Source organism: Venturia canescens, chromosome 9 (assembly GCF_019457755.1).
Source record: "Venturia canescens isolate UGA chromosome 9, ASM1945775v1, whole genome shotgun sequence".
NCBI lineage: Eukaryota > Metazoa > Arthropoda > Insecta > Hymenoptera > Ichneumonidae > Venturia > Venturia canescens.
Genome location: NC_057429.1, coordinates 14,880,585 through 14,903,673, shown reverse-complemented (window position 1 = coordinate 14,903,673; position 23,089 = coordinate 14,880,585). Strand labels below are relative to the sequence as shown.

Below are 23,089 nucleotides of genomic sequence, written 5' to 3'. Positions count from 1 at the left end.
TGTTTTCGCACTTGACGTTGAAGAACGTTATCACCAAATTTGATCAATTTCTTAATATTTTGACTTCTGTACCGAAACTCCTTAACTCGATCAGGGTATCGCGCGGTGGTCGGGCCAGAGACCCGAGCCACTTTGCGTAATGCCTGCATTTGTTCTCTTAAAGTAGAAGCACCGAAGTATTCTGGAATTTTGTCGAATTTTTTTCATTGCAAACTACGAGGGACCAAAAAAAGTGATACTCGGAAGGGGTTTGGAGGGGGAAGAATGGGAAAATATGTTGCGACGCAGCCGGAGGGAATAAAGTGACAAAAACATTGAAAATTTTTTGTTACACATCAACACATATATTTTTGCTTTTTTTTGCATGTTTGCGTACATACGATAAACAGTACAATGTTACACGACGTTTGTTTATTTCGTTTTTATTCTGTTGTTTTTCCTCAAAGTTATGATACACTAGAAAGTTTCGTTTTACGTTTATGCTTTTGTCCGTCGTTTACAACGAATTGGTTTCTCAACGTTGTCGTCGTATTTTCACCGATTTTGCTGCTCTCCATCGTTTGTCCGACTACTACAAATTTCTACTTTCGAGTTCTTTGAAAATTCTCTCTTATTTAAATGTTACTTTTATTTAAATATTTGTTGAGTTATCATTTTTCGTATTTGTGTTTTCGTATGCATGGCGGTATACAACAAGAGTCATATGTATAGAAAGAACAAAAATAAATGGAGCTTTTCGGCAAGTCACAGCGCACAATTTTAATTGGTGTGTTTATTAAAAATTCGATAGGCTAAGAATTTGACAGTAAGATTTATCGGTTTCATTAGTTTTTTGTTCTTTTGAGTCTCGCGCACTCGGCGAAGACGAAAGCTCGACGAGTTCAAAATACTACATTCTGCATTCAACTGTTCGGATAAAACGTAGAAAACAACAAATTCATTGGATAATGCTTTCAAGTCGAATTCTCGGTGTTTCAGCAGCGAGAGAGATCAAAGTTTCAAGAGTTTATCTTCGACGAGGCGTGACGAGAAACCGCCGCCTTCGACGTCCAATTACCGTTTGTACGAAGGGGGCCGCCAAAAAGCCCAAAATTTCGCTGATCAGCTCGACTAAAATGAGCAGAGAATAATCGTATCTTCGTAAATCCGCAATAAAAGTTAAACGAGATTAAATTTTATCAAGCATTACCGCAAACGTTTCCGAATAATGGGGAGAAAGAAAAACATTATTTTTACAAAAAAGGGAAAAAACTACTTTCACGCGACTCTTCGTTGGTTCGTATTTCATCGGTTATCGATAAATCACTCTTACCGAGTGTCCTTTATTTTCGTGAGTGTAATATTGAGCCAACGGTGATGGAACGGTTTCAGAGGAATAGGAACTACCGACGAAGAGACTCGCGACACCGACGAGAATCAAAAAATTCGGGACATATCATCTCAAAAATGTTGATGTTCTCTTTATCTCGTGTTTTATTTTAAAAAATTTCATACCAATATCGTTATAATAATAGGAAAAAGCTTCGTGGGGATCGATCGTCAACGGGTTCGTCTCTTCATCGTTCTTCGCTGAAATATCGGTGTACATATCTTTCGTAAATATTTCCTTTTGGATTATACGATAGGAGAAAAAAAAATTCGTTTTCCGTATTTATTATTATGATTTTTTTCTGTTAATATATAATCTGCTCGATTATTCGTCTCGCTCTCTCATTCAATTTTCGTCTGTCGTTTTCTCGAGTTATATTAGCGCGATTAAAAAAAGTTTTTCTATCGAAGAGCAATCGTTTGAGAGAGGAAAAAAGGGAAATTGCGTCAAACACGCATTTTCTTCTCGTTTGCTCTCTCTCTCTCTCTCTCTTTCTCTCGGTCTCTCGCTCTATGTATTTATATATATATTTCTAAGTTGACGCTGTTTCTTTGTTTTTGTACGCTTAGAAATAAAGTCACATACATATCCTAAATTTTTTTTTCGTCCTGCCGATCTTCCGTCGTCTGTACAAATATATACAAAGAAGGAAAGTAAAATGGAAACGAAAAAGAGAGAAAAACAAAAGAAGAGCCGCTCGCTGTCCAGGGCTCTCTACCAAGCGAAACAAGAGACTTCGACTCTTTCTCGCTCTCTCAACGCACACGCACTCACACACGCACACGAACGCACGCGAAATTTCGTTCTCTCAATAATCACCACAATATTATTCATTCTCACGAATCTTATTAAATATCACGCTTCTATACTTTCTCACTGTTTACGAAAATAGGACAAACAAAAAGGGAGAGAAAAAGAAAAAGTTCAAAAGAACGAAATAAAAAATGTAACAACGATGAGAACGAAAGTGGATAAGAGAAAAAAATACACGTCCCTGGGCGGCAGCAAAACTTGTTCTCTTCGTTTCATTCTTTTTTTTTTCTTTTTCATTACGTTTGTTTTCAACGTTTTTTTTTTCAACTTTTTCTTTTTATTATTATGTTTTTTTTTCTGACATAGCGAGTGTGTGGTTCCTATTCGTCGGGCGTACCTTTCTTCATCGGTAAAAATGAAAAATTCAAAAGGGCCCTTCTCCTCCTCCGTCTCCTCCCCCCCCCCTCTCATACATATAAAAACCTTATCGTTAAAAGTAAAAAGAGAGAGAAAAAAAAAACAAGATCAGCGGAAAACAAAAGAGAATTGAAAAATAATAAGGAAATATTCGAACGACAAACCGCGCGGAAGAACCAACTCGTGCTTTCATTTTCGTTTCGCTCTCTTTCTCTCGACTCTGTTTTGTTTGAGCCCTCTCTTTTTGTGAGCCCTCCCCGTCGCACTACGCGACTATCGACGAACATCAATTTGGGCCCTGAGAATGGACTTGAATTGTGCGTCGTTTATGAAGATTGTTTTTTTGTTTTGTTTTTTTACGAATGTTAAAAAACAGTAGAAAAAGAATTGGAAAGAAATGCGCGTTGAGGAAGGAAAATTGAGGCGATTCCTCGTTTTCATCGTGCTTCCTTCACCTCACCCCTTTTTTTCGTTTCTATATATTTTTGTCGTAAAATTCTCGTTTACGATAGTCACATTATACAAATATATTATTTATAATTTAGACGAACTCGGTGAACGAACAAACTCGAAAGAAACGAAGCCGAAGCGTCGAGAGTTGAGAATCAAAGGACAAGAATAACGAAATTATTTTTCTGCGCTCTTCTCTTCCTTACTGTTTTTTTTCTTCCTTTTGTACATTCAAAAAATGGTTACTCTTTTTTTTATTTTTTTTATTTTTTTTTTTTTTTTTAATGATACGCTTTATCAATAAATGTCATATGTACACATATACAGAATGTACAGAAAAAGAGAAAAGCCACCCTTCGCGCGCCTTTTCATTAATTCGTTATTTATATTTCTTCATCTTCGTTATTCCCTCTGTCGCGTTCTTCATGCATTTTAATCGTACTTTAAAAATTTTTACGAGAAAATCGGTACTTTGCGATCGCCGTGAGTGTACGCGTGTACGTCAATAGAAAAGAAGGAAAAAAAATCGTTGTGCAAACCAAGTGGGAATAAGTAAAAATCTGACGACGGATAAAAATGTACGAAAATCGACCGTCTTCGGCCCTGCTCGTTGAAAAAATACGAATTCGTTATTTCCTTTTTCTAAGACGTTTTTCGTAACCTCGCAAGAGACCAATAGGCGATCAAGCCTGAGTACCATACACCCGAGAGTTTCTCGGTACGGTTATTTCGCAAATAAAAAATCAAACGATTCGCCTCTACGAGAACAAGCCGTGAGCAAAAGAGAAGGAATACAAAAATAATAATAATCATCAAAGAAAGACAAAGAACGAAACGAAAATTGGCAAATATCGAAATGAAAGACTTTGCTCCGCGCCGTCCCCGTTTTGTCGCTACGCGACAAGTCCAAATATATACATACAATATACACCCCTCGCTCGTCTCGCTCGAAGACGCTTCAGCACGCAAATTAGCCGAAGACTACTTCTCAAAAGCCAACTGTACACGCTCATTTCTTCGGCACATTGAAAATATTTTTTTTCCCTTTCAATTTTTCATTAAATGTGTATCTCCACTTCGATCTCTCAATTTTTTGCTGTTTCTCCTCGATAGTCCGAGAGATCCGGGTATTTGTAGGAAAAAAAATAATAAAACAGAACAGAGAAAAAACTGAATATCGATGTTGAAATGAGAGTACAAGCGAAGAATACAACATTTTTTCAACTCTCTGTGAAAAAGACATCGGGGGGGCGAGGGGCGGGGGGAGGGACAAAAAATGTATGTATGTACTCGTGTATATATTTATTATATATACATAAGTATTTATAACCCGGATCTCGGGATCACAGCAACAATAATATAACGCGCGTTCATTTTCAATTTCACGTCAACGTCTTCGGCTCTAACTCGTTAATTTGGTTGACCCATAATATTTCTCTCTTTAATAACATTTCTCCTGCAATTAATCGCGCTCCCCCTCAATTCGGTTGGGAGACGGTATCAATATTTTTAATTCCTCGTTCCGAGCCAACCAAATTCGTCATTCACTGCTTTACCAAAAGTTTTGTCCGGTGGAGCCCTTCACGGTTTTCCACCGAAACATTTCTCCTAAAACTCTTCATCATCTTCGGACTTCTCGCTCAACAGCACAACAATTTTCGATGTTTTCTTATTTTGTGCTTTTCTTGTTGGTTCGCTAGTGTTGCGCATCGCCAATGATGAAGAGCGGATTTGAAAATTTGAGCCTCGAAAAAACCAACGGTTATTGACTGAGGTCCCTTTAAGTCTCGCGCTCCTTCTTTACCTTTAGACCTGAGCTAGCAGTGTCCTCCGCTAGGATGGTCGCTATTTCACCCTGCATAAATGCCCACGGTACTTGACTGTCAGCCAACGGACATTTCTCACCGCTCGGACAATAAACCTGCAAAGAATAATTTTTCATTAGCTTTCATTCCAATAAATATCAATTATCAATACTATTATTATTATTATTAATTGGAAGTTATTTCGTTCAACTATTCGTTACGTAATTTTCGTCAATTCTACAAGAACCAGGATACGTTTTGAATGGATAATAAAATCTCATAGCTTCCCTCGAAGGGATGCTTTTTCTATATCTTTTTATGGTTTTTCAGCCAAAAATGTTTCTCATGTTTTCAACAAGGAAGAAAGAAAGTGAGAATTTGTGCGATTCGATTGACAACATTGAAGTAGGATTACCTCAGAGCCTGCACCCTGTCTCTTTATACTGTCACGACTGCAGGGAAAGCAGAATTTGTGATGGGGAACACTGGGACACTGTACGAAATGGGTGTCCTCGAGACGTCCCTGACACAGTGTACATTTGAGAGCCGGAGCTGTTACCGGTTCTGTACCGGCCGTTGTCGGCTGCGTCGTCGCACCTTCGGACGAGGTCATCACGGTGGTCGAGGACACGTGTCTGGAGCTCGAACTGCTCGATCTTCTGCCCGATCCTGAGCCTATAATTCGAAAACAAATAATTTAAAAGTGGAATTAATCTTTTGAGCTGCTGCTTCTGTGATCGAAATTTGGAAGAAAAGATTGTGAGGATTCCTTCAAATTCACTGATTTTATTAAAAATACAGAATTTTTGGTAAATTCAAATGCTGGTAGTTTCAATTTTTTTTTTTTTTTAGGTGCATTACCTGAACTGTTAGGACTGTGTTGCGAGCCTCTGGAAACACTTCGTTGCTGAGCATTGGAGGCTGTCGTAGGTGGGCTCCTGCTCGTCGGGCTCGGATTGTTAGGTGGTTGTGGCACTGGTTCGGGAGACGTAAGTGTATCGGCTACGGACATGAGAGCTGCCATCGGGGAAGGTCCGCTCCCCGTACCCTGTTGAAAATAACACGAAAATCAGTATCCATCGTTCTCAATGAAATTTTTTCCAACAGTGTTGAAACAAGCATTTATTTTTGGCCGAAGCAAAGAAAACGAGGCGTTTGGTGGAAATCCTGAATGAAAATCCGTGAATAAAATGCGAGTCGAATAAAAGCAAAGTGAAAAACCAACCTGATGATGATTCGATTGTGGATTTCCTACACCAGGTTCCTGATTTGGTGGAGGTGGTGGAGGAGGGCTGGTTCTAGGACGAAGGGGCGATCCGCCACCACCGTTCGTCGCAACATTAGCCGGTGCCAGAGGAATCGAGGGTCCGACATAGCCGCCTGGAATCGAAAAATGAAAAGTTTGAGGAAAAACGTTTTCTTTTCTTCCTGCCTCACTAAAAATGCATCTCTCGAATCGCTTAGTTACCGAAGGGGGGGCTCGATAGCAAACCCGTTGATGAATAACTCGGTAGGATTTTTATCGGGAATTCATTCATTTATGACGTTCAAATAAATATTTTATGACAGAACTGTTTGACTCAATGGAGTGGAGTCCAATTAGCCTCGAGGAGATTGAAGCGTTGAGATAAAGTTATCTTGGGTTCGTGATTTCTCATCAGACTTTTAAATAGATCGACGATGCACGAAAAGAAGAACGACAAGACGCGAGATATATTTTTCCGCGTTCGAATAATCGCGAAAAAGATTCATAAATTCTTCACGAGACGTTGGCTATTGGAGAATCGCGGAAAAAAATCCTCCTCCGACACTGATTTACGAGAGTGGGAATAATTATCTTTAAATATTGGTGGATCGGTGTGTACCACTGGCACGATCAATTCGATATTGCAATAATAAATTTATAACTCGTTGCGGATAAACCGGTTTCTCGAATCTCGCTCGCCCATATGAAAGAGAATAGCCGCCAATGAATAGGCCTGCGTCCGTGTGCGCGTGCACAATAAAATAATACGCAGCTAGTATTCACTTCCTACGAATAATATAGTAGCGTATTCCGGTTGGATCGTGACGTGTGCGATATTCGAGACCTCTGCAGAAAGAGTCGGTGGTTATGGATGTTGTTCCGCGAGCGAGTTAACGCGACGGAAATGAGGAGAATGCTAAAGTTTCTGTCGCAAGAGTCCCTCGGCATCGAGACACGTGTTTTTGACACTCGATCCTTCCTCGCTACCATCGACTCGTTTTTCTTCTCCCATTTTTTTCGTACATTAACATCATTCTCGTTATTATTATTCGAAGCTTCGACCACGACCTACGAAATGACAGTATCCGCCTCGGAGGAACATTTCAGCGAGTATAAACATTGAGTTACCGCGTGGGCGCTCCGGTGCACAGGCTTTTTATGCTACTGTCTAAAATGACATGGAGGAATTATCTCAAATTCTTCTCAATTGTTTTTTTTCTCCCGTTTTTTTTGTTGCCCCCATTTCTCTGCAATCTCCAGCGAGCTCCGGGCAACGCGGAATGAAAGCAAGGTCACCGAATTTTTTGGCGAATTATCCACATCTAGCACGAGAGTATCGGTGAAAAAAGTGGAAGCCGGTGTGAAAATAAAAATCTCGAAACGTGACGTTTCGAACAACTTTTTTTTCACTCGGTTTTTTCTACGCTGGGGAACGATCGGAATGTTCGGCATCGTTTTTTCACTTGCTTGCTGCGAGGGAATAATGGCCGAGTCACGCGTCGAGAATCGTCGTTATGATTCGAACTGTTACATCGAGAGACCACGACCTAGGAAAGAAAAAGAGGTAACGAGTCGAAAAAAGTCACGTTCGGAAGGGAGCGGCAGGGGGGGGGGGGGGCGTACGCGTCGAGCGATCTCGCGAGGAAAGGCGACTCTGTACACTCGCTGTATCGCGAGGAAAAGAGGGGGGAATAAAAATAAAGTAAGCGAGTGTAGCCCGACGAGAGAAACGTGCTCGCGAACGAACCGACGCTTTTGGAGGAGCACGCGAGACGCACGTTCGAACATGTGACCGGTACTTTTCCGTGACGACTGCGATTCGACGCCGGCCTGCAAACTCCAACTCCGGCTACGTTTATTCATCAAGTACGAAGAAAAATTTCAAAATACGTGTACAGACTAATATTGAGAGGGAGATTCGTGCGGGAACGCTCTCGATCTCTCGCGTGCTTGCTAATTTATCTCCATATTTTCGCACGGATAACCCCAATAAAATACGGACGTTTGGTCGATGAACGGCTGCTCTGCACGCGTCTGGAATTCAACATCGTTGCGTGCCAATTTTCAATCATTTTCCAACAAGCTTTTTTAATCATTGGTCTCGAACTGGAAACCGAATCGAGGCCTCGTCGAGTCTCAAGTTTTTTTTCAATAATCCCGAGATTTTCATCCGGTTACAAAGCCACCGAGAAGGCCGAGCGATTCCTCGGGCCTCGGAATCCACAAGAATTTTCACGAATCAAACTTTTTCAATGTTTTTCAAACCACTCGCGAGTCTGGACGATTGTAATGAATTTAACAATTCGGAGAATTCATTTTTCGAGATATTTTCTTTATTTGAAAACTCTTTCAAATTAATCGTAACGTCGGAGTCCAACGGAATTAATGAAAAAAAGATTTTTACTAATTCATCCATTTTTTGGTGTACGTTGAAGAACCACAAATTTCAAATTCGACAGGGAACAAAATGGGAGATTTATTGCAATTATTCGAGACTTTTTTTTACATCATTTCGTTGGACTCCAACGTTGCTAACTTGAGCGTCATGTAACGAACCGGCAGAATTTTTATTTCCATTTTTTAAGACCGAAATTGGTGTCTTGTGCCTGAATGCAATAATACAAGTGTAAAAACGCCACAAAAATTGGTTTCATTGGCACCATGAACGTATTCATCGTTGGTAGATTCGTGCTTTCTGCTTTTCAATAAACCCTCTTGCATCGTGCGATTTTAATTGAAAAAATGATAAAAGTCCACAAACGTGATGATAACTTGTAAAATTTCAAAATAACACAGAGCGGACGATAAAATCTGGATTGTTTACCATCGGAGTGGCGTAGCGTTGGATGGACTTATTAAATTTACATTGAATTTTCACGTCAATAAATATTGACGTTTCTCGTTTACTTTTTACCATAAATCTACCATAAAAATGTATTTTTACATTATTTTCTTACGTCCTCTGTAAAACAGCCTATCGAGTTTAGTATCTAAATGAAAAATTTAACGATCGTGAAAACGAACGATTCCATTGGCTCGTTAATTTCCAAATGGAATCTCGAGTCGGAGCGCCAGCGGTTAGATTAAGAGGACGAATAAAAAGCCGATTTTTTAATGGAAATACACGATATACCGAAATACTTATTTTTTCTTAGTAATGTACAGTCGTCGCGCGAAGAATGCGAAAGAAAGAGGTGAAAAAGAGCCCACGGAGTATCGTTGCCGCGATAATGTGGCAAGTGTAGCTCTATGTACAGTGAAAGACACGATACGACAGCGCATGATGCGGGAGATACGTGCGTGTGCCAGTGGCACACAAGAGAGACCGCGTGTGTGCACGCACGCCAAGAGTTCTAAGCGCGGCGCGATGACGCGGCTGCGAGCAGGCGAACCGGAAGAGGGAGAAGAGCGAGGCGGGCGGGGACGAGAGGGTGCGCGCGCAGCGGCAACTACGCAGAGAGAAGCACGTAGCCGAGCCGGCTGTTTCTGTCGCTGGAAGAGCGCGCGCGAGAGAGAGAGAGAAAGATCGCGGCAGGAAGAAGAAAAGACGAAGAGAGCGAGAGCGAGAGAGAGAGAGAGTAAACAGAAGAGTTTCGTGTTGCGCACACCAGTGTGTGGCTTAGTCACCGGTCGTTGCGTCGAGTAGTGGCCTTGTTTCAAGAGTACGAGCCACCGCCGTTGACGTCGCCACTAGCGACTATACGCGTCGTTTCTCAACGATTCTTTCTCCTCTCGAGTACGGCGGGGAACATCGCGCTTTACGACGATTCCTTAAATACGCTTTTTTTTATATTCCGGCTGAACGATGCCTCGGCTCGATCGATGCATCATCACTGTTTTAGGCTTCCCGCTAAAAATGGGGCGGTTTGATAACACTGCGGTGCGTATTCCGGGGAGCAAGAAATTCATGGGTTGCTGGGATGGGTAGATCGAACGCTCGAGAACTACGAGACGGGAAGGTTAGAATTTTTTCTTCCATCTCTTCATTTTGCTGGCCGATCCCGAGGTCCGCGATCCCGCGCGGCTGAAAAACTTCGTCGAGAGCAACGCGAGTGAATTCGTTTCCACGAATATTTTCTCTTAACTTTTCGCATAATTCATCGAACCTGGATGATGCTGGTTGATGATGCGTGTCGCGCACCTTGGCTCCTCTTCCGTCGACGACGATAGCGCGCCGTCGTTACCGCGGACAAAGTCTTTCCCTCCGGACCGAGCGTGATATATACGTGCGCGCGAGGGGCCGGGGGACAAAACAGAGCAGAGGACGACGCCATTGCTCCGAGACGTTCGCCACGCTTGGTAACTGCCAATGTGTCTCGGCGCTCGCCCGATTATACCCTAAGAATGACGCAACCTTCGAAGCCTCGCGATAACGTTTGAATATTCGCGAATATCTATGCCTCGCATTTTCTCATCTTCCGAAACCTCGACTTTTGTTTTTTCAACCGTTCAGACTTCGCTCGTCATTCGCCAACACTTTGGAGATTAGTTTTTCATCGTCGAAATTCTTCGCTCGAGACACTTTGAAATAACGATAAAAAGGGCTTCGAGAAAGTACTCTTTATAAATAATCATCAAAATAATCGCTCCTTCAATTTTTTAAATTATCGTGAAAGTTCGAAATAAGCGTGACAATATTCCATGTCGCACAATTCCTCCCCGTTTGGCCTGGTATCGCTTAAACGTCACGGAAAGTTTCAATTCGTTTTCTTTTTTCTTCTCCAAGACTGCATTTTTTTTTCGTTCAATGACCTACTCTACGCGTTCGCTGGACAAGGTGTACAGTGTGTTCCGCGAACGACGTAGCGTGTAATAAGCAGCCTTTTTACGTGGCCAAGCAGTCACGAGAGCGATTTACAGACATGCGTTTTAAAATAGGCTTTGCTAATGTCATTATTGGTGCTATTACGATTGTTGGATGGCGTGTCGCGCACAGTCAAGGCAACGGAAATTCCGAGGAAAGGAGTTGAGATATTGGAAAAAAATTGGGTTACTTAAAAATTGCGTTTGCATACGGTTTCATTACTATTATTATTTACGAGCGAATCGTTCTCTTTTTTATTTTTTCTTTTTTCTTTTTTTTATACGACTTGAGACAGATAGCTCGGCGTATTGACACAAGCATTGACTGAGGTGGTGCACGCAACTTGAACGTGAATATCACGAGGCTCGAGTCGTTTTCACGGTTGGATATTATTTTTGCGGCATCGCAGAATAATTTTGTTCCGTTGACTCGTTTTATTTGTGATTGATCATTAAAAATGAGGAATTCATTTGCACTCAACGATTTTCGTGCCTTTTTCCAAGTCCCTGGGGCATCGTTTTTAAACCCGATTTCACTCGCCTGGCAAATAGCGTGATTTTTGAAATGGCGCTTGGCCACTTTTCTAACGTTGGGCATCTTCCATTTATTTCCAGCAGACACGAGCCGGCGATTTATCGCCGCGGAAGACGGGACTTACCGGCCTATTTTTAAGGGGCAGTAGCCCCGTGTATTAGTGGAAGAGGAATTTTCAAGACGATCGCGGAGGAAAAGTTCGTTTGCATAAATACGAACTCGAGGCGGGGTCGAAAAAGCCGCGGAGAACTGATCCAGCTCCTTTATTTATCGGTGATGAACGAGTGAGCAATAATTAAGGAGGCGCGACGATCGTTCCCTCCGACTTCGAGAGGCTTTGAAAGCGTCTTTCGCACTCGAATCTTTTACGAACGTATTTCCCACCGAGCTACCAAGCACTGTCGAAATTCGTTGCGTCAATGAATGGCCGAGTCTTCGACGACACTCTCTTCTCTCTTTCTCTCTTTCTCCTCGTCCCCCGGGGCGAGCATTTGGCCTCTCTCGAAGTCAATATAGAACGGTAATTAACGCGGTTCTCATTCATGAAATCACACACAGAAATGGAGTTTGCGTAATATCCTGGCAGGTCGTTATTTCGAGCGGGGCAAGAGGGGCGAGGGGGGCAAGTACCCGTCAGCTGGGAAAGTTTGACACGAGCCGTGCTCGCTCGTCGGCTTTTTTTCAGTTTATTGCCGATCCTCGCTTTCCAACGGGCTTCCACGAGTCGTTTATTCTTTTCTTCTTTATGGTCTAACGGTTGAGCCTCGACGGTGGATTGAGAGGGTCAGGAATGAGCGGAAGTTTTGAGCCCACGAGAATGAGCTTTTAGTGCTGCTCATTTGTTCCGATGATCGGATAGTTTTCAAGCTGCCATCGAGCCTCTCCCGTGGACCAACAGCATCACGTTCGCGTCCTTCGAACACGCGAATAAGTCTCTGCGATCGATTAAATCCTCATTGGCCACTCGAGAAGGGGATAAAATCGGGAGTTTTAATTCCTCGAATATGACTAAAAAAGCACGATATCCCGTCGACGGTTCTTGTCTCCGAGATCGAAATAACGAGCCGAGCCCGACATTCGAAAGATAAAAAACGGACGAAAATAGCGAGTGGGAAATGGAATGAGGAATAATGGAACGAGCGCAAAAGATCTCTCGTTAATTCTCGCGGAACTCGGTCTGAGCGAGCGAGCTATTATTCGAGCAAAGATTATAAACCGTCCGATCGGTCGTCGGCGAGATAAAAAAATCGCTGACACACACGCGCGGGCGTGAGTTTATCGGACATTTTTAAATCGGCGGACCGAACGCGTACAAGATAAACGCGAATCGTTATCGCTCTCTGATTACACACATGTCGTTACGCATTATCGTGACGAAAATAAAAGCGCGCGCGCGCGGATGGAACGAACGGAAAGAGTAACGACACGCGGCAACGAAACAACATGCTCGTGAGTCATCCGTATGAGGCGTAGAATCGATCCATATTCTTTCGACTTTCTCGGCGGTACGAAAAATTCAAAAACTCGGTACACCCTCGTGTGATAATCGAGATGAAATGTTTGTAGAAAAAAAATGAGAGAATATGCACAAGAGTTCGGCTTGTAGAAATGATTTTTTCGATATTCGCTCGATTCGAGTTTCACACATGGAAAAAAAGTGAGAAATAATAAATGATGCGGTAGAAAGATCGATGGAGCGAATTTTATTGAGACTCGAACTGGCTTGAGCTACAATTCGAAATGTGTTCTTTTTCACGACGCTGAAGTTTGCAACGTTGGAGTTCAACGAAATGAACGAAAAAAATATTTATAATTCATTATTTTTTTGTTTCACGAATTATTGACGTGGCTTGAAAAATGACGAATTGAAAATTCGGCAGGGAACAAAATTGGAGATTTACTGAAATTATTTGAGAGTTTTTGTTAGATCATTTCGTTGGACTCCAACGTTGGAAACTTCAGCGTCATTCTTTTTCGGCATCCCGAAAGTCCTCTCACGCGCGTATTAATATCCCAATTGAATTGACACGATAATGCAAGAGAATTTATCGATCGAAGTGATTCGAGGAGAGCACGAGCTCATCACTCAGCTGGTTGATGCCGAGGCTCGTGCTACGAGGAGCAAAGAGCGCGAGCCGCGAGGCGCGAGGGTGGAGGACTCGTAAGGGGAACGATTCGTGCTATTATCGTTGTCGAATCGACGTCGGAGGGGACCCGCCATTCATTGGTCTAAATATAAGCGTCAAAGTTGAGTCGAGTGCGTGTGCGTCCGATACGTTCGTGCGTTTATCCGAACGCGTTAATGTGTGCACATGAGAGGGCGTGACGTCACGTCTTCTCGGCTCTCGGACGTCACGCCGAGGACCTTGCCGGCACCGTGTACTCGCTCGCCTCTCATTTTTACTTTTTCCTTCATCTTATTGTCCATTCGCCTCTCTCGATTTTCGCTCTTCCTGCCGATTTTCGAGCGGCCCTGTCGCGGACAAACTCGCTGGAGCTTTTGCCTTCCTCGCCGCACAAGTGCTTCGCTATAGTCTGTTCCGAGAAAGATAAAACGTAGACGATACTTCAAATGACGCTTCGGGCTCGAAAGTCGCCTCGGGAATGATCGAATCGTTAGTCGATTGCCGCCGATAGTGAGAAACTCATTTTCACGGAATTTCCGAGGCCCCATTTTCTCATTTTTGCGCTCGGCAGACTCACACAATTCGCCGACTCCCTGCTCATTTTTTCTTCCCGAGTGTCGATCCTCGAGAACGAATTTAAAATTTGCAGATCTTTCGGAACGATCGAGCGCGCTCAAGTCCGAATTAGTACCGCTGTCAGATGCCGGGCGAAATTGACGGAAAAAACTTGAGGATTTAAACGGGAACGAAGAAGCCTTTTTTTTGCCACTCTGAAATCGTTTTCAGGAGTACGCGGCGAGGAAACTCGTAATTCTATTCTCGGATAATAACTCTGCGCGATAAGCGCGTTTCGGGGTAGAAACGAGAAGAAATAACGAGGGGGAAAAAAGAAGGAAAAAACTATTTAAAACGAGAAACACGTCACGCCTACGAATCAACGCGAAAAATGTTGCCTCTTCTTTCCAACAGTTTTTTTTCTTCTACGCGGATCGCGAAAGGAGATGAAAGCGAAATTTACGCATAATAACGTCCATTTCGTTTTATTTTCCCTCTTTTTCGAGCTCGTTACGAAGCGGGGGACGAGCGTTTTGACAGGAGCTTATAAAACACGGGACTTCCGGTACGCAAAATCGAAGGAAAGCGAAGCGTTCGACTTGACGGTAAAATGTATTTTTCTCTTCCGTTCAACGTATCGGGGTCACCCCTTAAAATTTTTGGCTACGCATGCTCTCTCGTCAACCGAAAAAGATATTTTTTTTCCTCGAATTTTCAGCGCTCCCGTTCTCCTCTATTTCTCAGCTGTCTAAATAATCTTTGTTTACTCAGATTAGCAACTTTGTTCCTATCGACTGGAATTATTATCTCAACACTGTTTTTCACTTCATTTTTTTGCTTTTACGTCGTTCGCGTACCACGCTGTCTAAATTTATTGTGGTCGCTTCGAGTCACCGCAGCCTGTTAAATAGTTTTGGCGACGCGGATCGAACGATGTTCGATCGAAATAATATTCCGGGAAATACATACGCAATGATATTCTTCCTCAATCGTAAAACTCAGCCGTTTATGCAAATATTCGGTTGATTCATTTTCCGCTCGCGGGTACGTCAGTGCAACGCGTCGTTCCTCGATTTTCATCATTCTCACTCTCCGACACGCAAATTTGTGCATAATTTAATATCTCTTTCCGGGGAAAAAAAAAAAAAAAAAAAAAAACTGAAACTGACACTCGACAGTGAAACAAAGCAAACTCCCGTTCGATCGTTGATTTATCTCTAAATTGAGAATTACACGATACATTTGGAATAATCGCTCGCGGGCAGCACTCGATGTTGAAAAAATCCGAGTTGGAGGTCGGGGAACCGGGGAAGCATGATAAATGATGAAAATGGGAGGAAATAAAGGAAAAACTCACCATTAGCTTTGAAAGTGGTAGCAGTTTCGAAGCTGGGTGCTCTGACAGGATGCTTATCCTTGTTTCTGTCTTGAACGTAGTTGACGGCGAGTGACACCGCGGGTAGAGAGTCACCGCGAGTGAGAGGAGGTCTAACGGGATGCTGTTCCTCGAGGGACAATCTTTTTTCGGGATGTTCGTCGTCGTCGATCGAGGAGAGACCGCGCTTGAGTTGAGTGCTGCGATTGTGACTGAGGTTGACGTGATGCGCGACAGCGGTGAGATGAGCGCTCGATATTCTGACGTTGTTCCCGGCTCTGAGGCCGTTGCCGATTTCGTGAGAGGTGTCCTCGTGTCGTGCCATTTGTTGTTGCTGTTGGGCCTGTTGCTGTCTCGTTGCACCGGAATTGAAATCGGTTATGGAATTCCGGTGGTGGGCGAGCTGGGGATAGTTGGCGAGATTGTGATGTCGCGAGTGCGATTGGGCAGGAGCGTTCTGGATCGGTAAAACGTCGATGTTGCCGCCACCGTTGTGCTCGGCGTGGCCACCACCGCCCGAAGATCTGTAAGATTTGACCGCGACACTTGGCCTGGTGTCTTGAAAACCGTGAGCTTTCTTCAACTGCTTGGCCGACTCGAGAACAACGTCGATGCGATCAGCACCCTCGTAGTTTACGCAACCTCGGCATACCGGCTCTGAAAATTCCATTATCATGGCCCATGGCATACGCGGCAAATCGCACAAATAACACTGCGTTCTTTTGCCCATCATCTTGACGTTTTTATATCTTCTTACTGGTATCTTGAAACTTGTGTTTTTCACCCTTTTATGACGTCAAAGCAGCAGCTTTTCCGGTTGGGAACTTGGGACCTGAGTTTATGCGTTTTCTCACTGGAATATCCACTTTTTCGTCGACGGATACGAGACGCCTTCTCCTTCCTCGCTGCTCTATTTTATCTTAGTTTTTAACTTTTTCTTGCGCGCATAATCGTTCATCCACGTTTCTTGTAGATCACTCGAAGCATTATGAAATCAAATTATTCGAACGAGGCATGTGTTTGCTAATGAGAAACTTGGAATATTTATCCATTATTTTATCGTTTTATTAACAAGACGGTACACTCGCGAGCACTCGTCTCACCGTGACACAAACACGTACACAGACACACGCGGAGAGGAGCACCGAGTGAATTCACAGCTTGTAGAAAAAATACAACACGTACGAGAGATTCTTGTTGAGCCTTGAACTCTCGAAGGGCGGGAAACGTAAACAATCGAATCGCAATAATCACGTAAAGCACAAGCACTTATTTTTCTTGTGTGTATGAAGAACTGAAAAACTGCGAGAAGCGATGATTCGGGTGGCGACGTCGTCGCCACTTAAATTCTTCAGAATTTTTCTCTCGTTTCGCTGATCTTTCTCACGACTCTCGAACGAAGTTCTCAAGTTTCGTGTATCGCTAGATCACACAATGGGATGCGCAACACAAACGAGATTTCAGGCTCGAAAATACGAGGAATCGTTTAAAGATGATTCTGAAATGTTGATACTTCGTTCAATTTTTCACCAACGTCGAACGGAGCCGCGGAAATCCGCGGCAGTTCGCGAAGAACGAACAGCACCGAATAACGAGGGAGAGAAAAAAAATGGCAAAGTACCCTCGATGTTTCAGAAACTTCGAGACACGCGAGAGAAATGTAGAAACAATGACAACCACGCGCACAAACACCCGTTCAATTGATTAACGCGAATGTTGGAATAACGGGTTTAGAAAAATGAAGGGGTTATAAAGAGAAAAGACTTGGTTATACACGGACGGAGATATATTTCCGAGAGCGATTTTCACGAACGTAACGAACCGGGAGACCAGTCGAGACGAACGCTCGAGAATGCGGTGGCTTGGTGGGCTCACGGGTGTCGGGGATATTTCCCCTCAACTCCTCGGTCCGTATGCTGCTCGCCCTTCCCTTCCCCCGGCCCCTCTCGCCCCACCCGCGCCGTGACACACGAACCGTCTTCTATCGACCAATCGTTGTGCGTGGCGTCACGGCGTTCGACGTCACGATTCGCAAGAGCGCATGCGCAGCTGTTATTCGCAATACCGTGGGCTTTTTTCTTTTTCTCTCCCTCTTTTGCTCACTCTTTCTCGCTTCGTGCGCTCGCCTGGGATCGAAGAAATTTTTGGTGGGAGAACACGTAGTCGTGCCCAGGCAATAACATATACGTGTATATATTCACGTATGGGGCATTCGATCTCGGATTTTTCGACCAAGACGTTCGTAATGTTGACCTTTGCAATGAACTCTAATTTTTCCTCGATTCCGGCTATTCAGTTGTAACTTTTTTTCCAATAAAATACTTTTTATCGGTTAGCAGAAACGTACGGCGTATGCAACGTCAAAAGTTCAGATTTTCGTTCGAGAAATTTCTTATTATTTAGCCATAATTCTCCTGTCATTTTATTCAGCCAAATAAACCGACAGAATTCAAATATTTTCTCTTCAATACTATCAACCTCGTACACGGAAACCGTTATCACAAAAAAATTCCTTCCCGTACATTTGCCAGAGAATAAGGAACCAATCTCTCTTCCCATGGCTCGAAAATCCTTCGTAAACAACGGATGCCAACGACCTGCGTTCGTATACACCGAACGACCCGGAACGTATCCCCGTTCAAAATCATTCAATTCCGCCATCGTTGCGCAAGACAGCTGACAGTTTTCGTTTTGCTTACCCAAAAAATTAATAACAGACGTTATTTTCATTCCGATTAAACGATTGTTATACTTGACCTAGAATGTCTCGTGTAATTTATACATACAAATATACGTATAGTAAGTCATTAGGTACTAAAGCGTAATTTAAAGCACCGGTGATCGGACGAGCAGGCGGACTGGCGGGGCGGCTGGGGGGGAGGACGGGGGGGGGGGGTACACAGCCGCCCGAAACGTTTCTCACTCTCGCGTCTGCTCTTTCTTTACGTCGTGCACGGGGTATCTTCGATATTCACAAGCACGCTACAGCTTCGCATACCAGGCGTATGTCCTCACATTTATGGGGTTTCTCGTGTAAAATCGGTCCCATTCGATTTTTTTCCTCGCTCCCCCAGTATTCGGCAGTGAACGCCATGTTTTTTTTTGCAGACTTTCATAGTGCATAGTTTTTCAAATGTAAAATGATGTTTCACTACTGGGATTGAGAAAAAAATGTTTTTCCAATTTTTATTTTAACGGGGTTGCGCGAGTGCGTAGGAAAATAGAACACGCTCCGAGATACGAACGCATTTACGACGTAAATGTTGAGTTTATAATAATGCGTTTCGTAGGTTAGGGTTGATCGGAAGTTTTTTGACGAGTCAAAGCCTCGGTCTATCGTCTTAAATCGTGTTGCCACGTGATATTGCCACACACACACACACACAAGAAAAACCCGACACACGCTTCCGATGGAGTAGATGGCCTTTGTGTGCGAGTATACACGAGGAAACGCGAGGGATCGAGAAGCGCGGGGGAGGGGGTAAAACTAGCCGAGGGCGCAGCTTCTTACGCCCGAGGAAAACGTGACGAAAGTATAACCCGGGAGGGAGCGAGAGAGAGAGAGAGAAGACACGGAGACTCTCGGGAATATCCTTTTTGTCCCCCCCACCCCCCCGCAACCGTGGCTTTTTGGGTCACTCCAGGCTGCGCGCTCGACGAATGCGCAGATGAGAACAAGGCGCGGAAACGGGAAGGAGGGAGCGCCGAGCGAGACGAGATGTTCCGTAGTCGGCCGTAAGGATTTTCGCTACTACGCCGGGAAAAGGACGCATCGAGAGAACCCGAGCCCGGAAAGAGAGCAACAGTAGACACACCCGTTAAGAGAGAAAGAGGGGCGGGACAGCCAGCGCGGGAGGTTGAAGGGAATCCGAGGTCGGCGTGAGCGCCGCTCGTGTCCTGGACCTGTCTCGACACGAACGACGTAAAAGCCGTTTTCAAAGGGACCATAAAAACGATTAGGACTGCTTATTTCGATTAAATAGGACAGGAATGTTTCTCCATGGAAAACAAAGCAGCTCTTCAATTTACAGAACCATCGGCCGGGCTTCGTATTTTCTGAAGGCCATTCCGCTCAACTATTTTTAATCTCCCGGCACACAACGCTCCATCGAGAAAATTCTCTTTTTTTCGCAACTCGATATTCGCTCACGTGAATTAAGAAATTACGTATTCTTGCCTTTTTCTGACACGCTTTTTCCACGACGCAGCTTTAATTGAAGAAGTTTTGTCCGCTACGAGATCACTCTTCGAACGTGTCATGCGACAGAACATCCTCGCTTCTGAAATAAGGAAACACTAAAAAAATGTTTAAATGATTCATTAAACTACCGGGAGAGGGTGAAATGAAAACGCAGCTGCTGCCCGCTCACCCGACCGCCATCTATCGTCCGCGCGACTCAAACTCAACTGGCCGTGCAGCTTTGGTTTCCTGTGTCCGCGTTACTATGTAACACGCCAAATCGGTTGTACTTGTCCTCCTCTTCCTCTCGCGCAGTTTATATTTTGTTGTCTCTCGAAATTATATCAAAATATGTAAAAAGTTCATGACTTCCCGAGCCATTTCCCAAACACGCTTTCCCGTGGGGAATCAAGTGACTGTGAACTAGTGTGAACCAAAAGTTAGGTTAGTTCGCGAGTCAGCATCGTTCACCGACCTCTGCAATCGTTTACGAAGGTGAAAAGCGCCGAAAATCGTCAGATTATTGATGAAGACTAAGAAACTATAAAAAATATTCAAAATCTCTGCTAATTTTTGACGTTTTAGAGAAAAACGGTTACAAATTTTTTCAAAGTTGTTGGGCGATCGAACATGGAACAGCCCATGAATTGTACGCGGACGTGAAATCGATGAAAGTTGCAGGCGCGTACAGCGAGCGCCTTTTTTTTTCATTATCCCAATCGTTCCTTTTTCAGCAACGAGGAGAAAGAAGGGCAGAGAAAAAACTGGTCGATGACCATTCTCGCGGCTCTCCGAATTTCCCCCTTTTTCTTTCCGACTTTTTGCTTTTGCTCTCGTGTCGTCGCACTCCTCGTTTCGTAACGCAGAGACGCGGATCTTTCGCGCGAAATTTTCCACCATTCCGCGGAGAATACTCGAAACTTTTTTTTCACGCGTTCCTCACCATCAACGAGAATCGTACAAGGACATCGCCCACTGGACAATCTCTCGCGTAAACGAAGAGATGTAACTGACGATAAAGACAAAAAATATGAATGATTTATTTTCTTCTGATATTTGTACACGCACGTGCGCGAAACGAATGAAAATATACGGAAGTCAACACGATCGCGTATCGTTAACGATGTTTCGACTAAAAATTGTGTAATCTTGACATAATAATCGAACGGCGATTTATCTTTTGAGTTTGGTGATTATTTTACGTGCAGTGTATACATTTTTTTTCATTCAAAAATAATCATGATGAAAAAAAATTACGATTCAATTACAACTGATGTTTAACCCAATAAAAATGTTTTCCAATCACGCGATTGGACGGCAGTCAAGCGTTGCGTATTTCTTCAAAAGAAAAAAAAAACAAAAACTGAAGCAGCATATTTTTTCCTCGTTTGTTTAAATTCAATCATTAACGAAGAAATATCCGAGATATTCTTTAAAATCGAATTACAAAAATTTCGTTCTCTTCCGAAGCGTCGAGGATAAAAAAAAACGTTCACCGATCACGTTCACTCGGAGACGGCAAAATGTTATCGTGACCAGGCGTAAACAACGTTGATTCTTGAGTCTTCGTCAAAAGCGCAATCCCCTCCTCGGCCTCACTCGCGAAGAGCGACGAGCCCGCAAACTTCTTTTGATAATGAAAAAAAAAAAAAACCGTTATAGAAGCAAACAGAATACGCGCTTATGTAGATTGATTATATTATCGGTAATATTTCAGACGAGACCGGCTCGCTGCTTGCGAGGAGCGTCAGTCAACGAGACGATAAGAGATTCTTCGAGAAACTACGATATTATACGTACAGCATGTGCGATAACCGCTCGAACGATAAAAGTGTGTACCCGACTCCAGAGTCCCAAGAACACTTGAGTTAGATTCAACGTTTTTTTTCACGATTAACGTATTTGTGTACAGGATCGCTCAAAACAGGTGTCGAAGTTCGTTGACACACCCTTTTGACTTGGTACATATTTTCGCCACCGTCGATTCTAACCTAAATTGGAGGGATTGTCTTTCAATGATTCACGCGTAGGAGGGAGAGGAAACAGGTGGCGAGAAACGATTCTGCAAATTATTATCGAACGATTTTCGACGAATTTATTTGAATGGAGAAGCGAATGAGAGAAAATGCTGACAGTTGAGTAGACGTCACGGCGCGTCAAGTTCGGAGAAAATGTCTCGACTCTTGATAAGTTCAAACAAAAAGCTTTTCTTTTAAGCGTATTTACAGATTTTCGAATGAAAAAGTGACAAAAATGATGCGTTAAAGTCGATCGAACACGTCTAGTTAACTCGAGAGGTGACATCACTATGAAAACTCACCTTTGTAGCATTAGCCTGACATCATACCCGAGCAGTCGAGAAACTTATAAAACAACACACACGCCCGTAATATATAAAAATATTCTAGCAATAACAGTTCGGTGTCTCGGCGGTCGAAGCACGAGGCGGTAACGTGAAACGTCGGCGCATTTCGCGGCTGTACAAACACGCGCGTCTCCTACTCGACGTTTTCGCCATCTCGCGGATCATCACAGAAGCGACAGAAATTGAAAATAAGATAGAAAAACCGTTGGACTTCGGTAGACGATTCTTTCGCGATGAAGAGATTGTTTTTGGCAGATTTATCACAAGAAAAGAATTCGTTAGTGCGTTAAAGAGACGTTCGCTGTTCGTTCCGTATTATTAAATCTTTTGAAATACTTTTATTTTCCGCGTATACGCCATTGTATTTCCGTCATATTGTAAGAATTTTCGAAATTTCCTCTCAATCGCGTCATTTGTTCTCGTTTCGTCCTTGCTCAATATATCTTCGGGATGTTCCAGTTCCCATGAATGACCTTGAGTGCATATTCACAGGGGTGGATGATGCGTCAGCATCATGGCAACGGGGAAGAGCGAGCCGGAGGAAAGGGGTTGCTGCGATGTGTGTCGTGGCGGTTTATGCACGTGGGCCCATATTCCCGTTATTATGCTAGAGAATCGCCGGGTGTATTTAGAGAGAGAAAGAGATAGAATAAGGTGGCGCCGCCGCCGGAACAGCAGCGCCTCTCCCGATGTCCACGGGCGTTAAAACACGTAGGGTTATGTGCACGGTAAACGAGAGAACTCCATCTCTGCGTCTCTTCCTTTCGAAGTATCGCTCTATTTCTCTCGAGCGTTCCGTACCGTCCCCGGGAGTTTCGTGGCGCAGCAAGAGGCAATTGTACTCTCGACCTTGAACCGTATCGATTTTATGCCCCCTCCGTTTTCATCTCCGTCAAACTCACGTGCAACGTCATTATAAATTGAAACGAAGATTTTACTACCCTCGCTCTCGTCTCTACAATCTTGACGAATTTCACAGACGCGCGATGAGTGACAGCGAAAAAATTGAGCCAACTCAATTCACCCGAGTACAATTAAACGTATGAATTCGTTGAAAAATTCAACAATGAAAGCCCCAGACCAAATTTTCGTCTTAAAAAACCTCAATTC

The 23,089-nt window shown here is 43.5% G+C and overlaps 2 protein-coding genes across 3 annotated transcripts in view; both read right to left on the bottom strand.

Annotated features, from left to right (window-relative positions):
- The window catches only part of LOC122415860 (uncharacterized), a 64,764-nt gene that overhangs the window by 8,202 nt on the left and 33,473 nt on the right, over window positions 1–23,089 (bottom strand). The window contains exon 1 of one of the 2 annotated variants that reach the window (XM_043428387.1): window positions 21,935–22,682. The exons of the other annotated variant lie outside the window; for it this stretch is intronic. Within the exon in view, the coding sequence (XP_043284322.1) occupies window positions 21,935–21,945 (11 nt within the window). The 5' untranslated portion in view covers window positions 21,946–22,682. Of the gene's footprint in view, window positions 1–21,934; window positions 22,683–23,089 lie in introns of those variants that run through there. 2 annotated transcript variants of the gene reach the window in all.
- On the bottom strand, window positions 407–17,308 carry Pits (Protein interacting with Ttk69 and Sin3A). The gene is made up of 5 exons (XM_043428394.1): window positions 15,417–17,308; window positions 6,020–6,174; window positions 5,656–5,842; window positions 5,210–5,469; window positions 407–4,910 (listed from the first exon to the last, which is right to left on the bottom strand). The coding sequence occupies exons 1-5, from the start codon at window positions 16,165–16,167 to the stop codon at window positions 4,770–4,772; spliced, it is 1,494 nt and encodes a 497-aa protein (XP_043284329.1). The 5' UTR covers window positions 16,168–17,308; the 3' UTR covers window positions 407–4,769.

What these genes read in the sequence shown, in the direction of transcription:
- Pits (XM_043428394.1), bottom strand. Translation starts at nt 16,167, where the DNA reads ATGATGGGCAAAAGAACGCAGTGTTATTTGTGCGATTTGCCGCGTATG. An exon ending in CACAATCGAATCATCATCAG is followed by an intron (nt 5,843 to 6,019) that starts GTTGGTTTTTCA and finishes TATTTTCAACAG; the next exon opens with GGTACGGGGAGCGGACCTTC. An exon ending in GACAGGGTGCAGGCTCTGAG is followed by an intron (nt 4,911 to 5,209) that starts GTAATCCTACTT and finishes TATTCTTTGCAG; the next exon opens with GTTTATTGTCCGAGCGGTGA.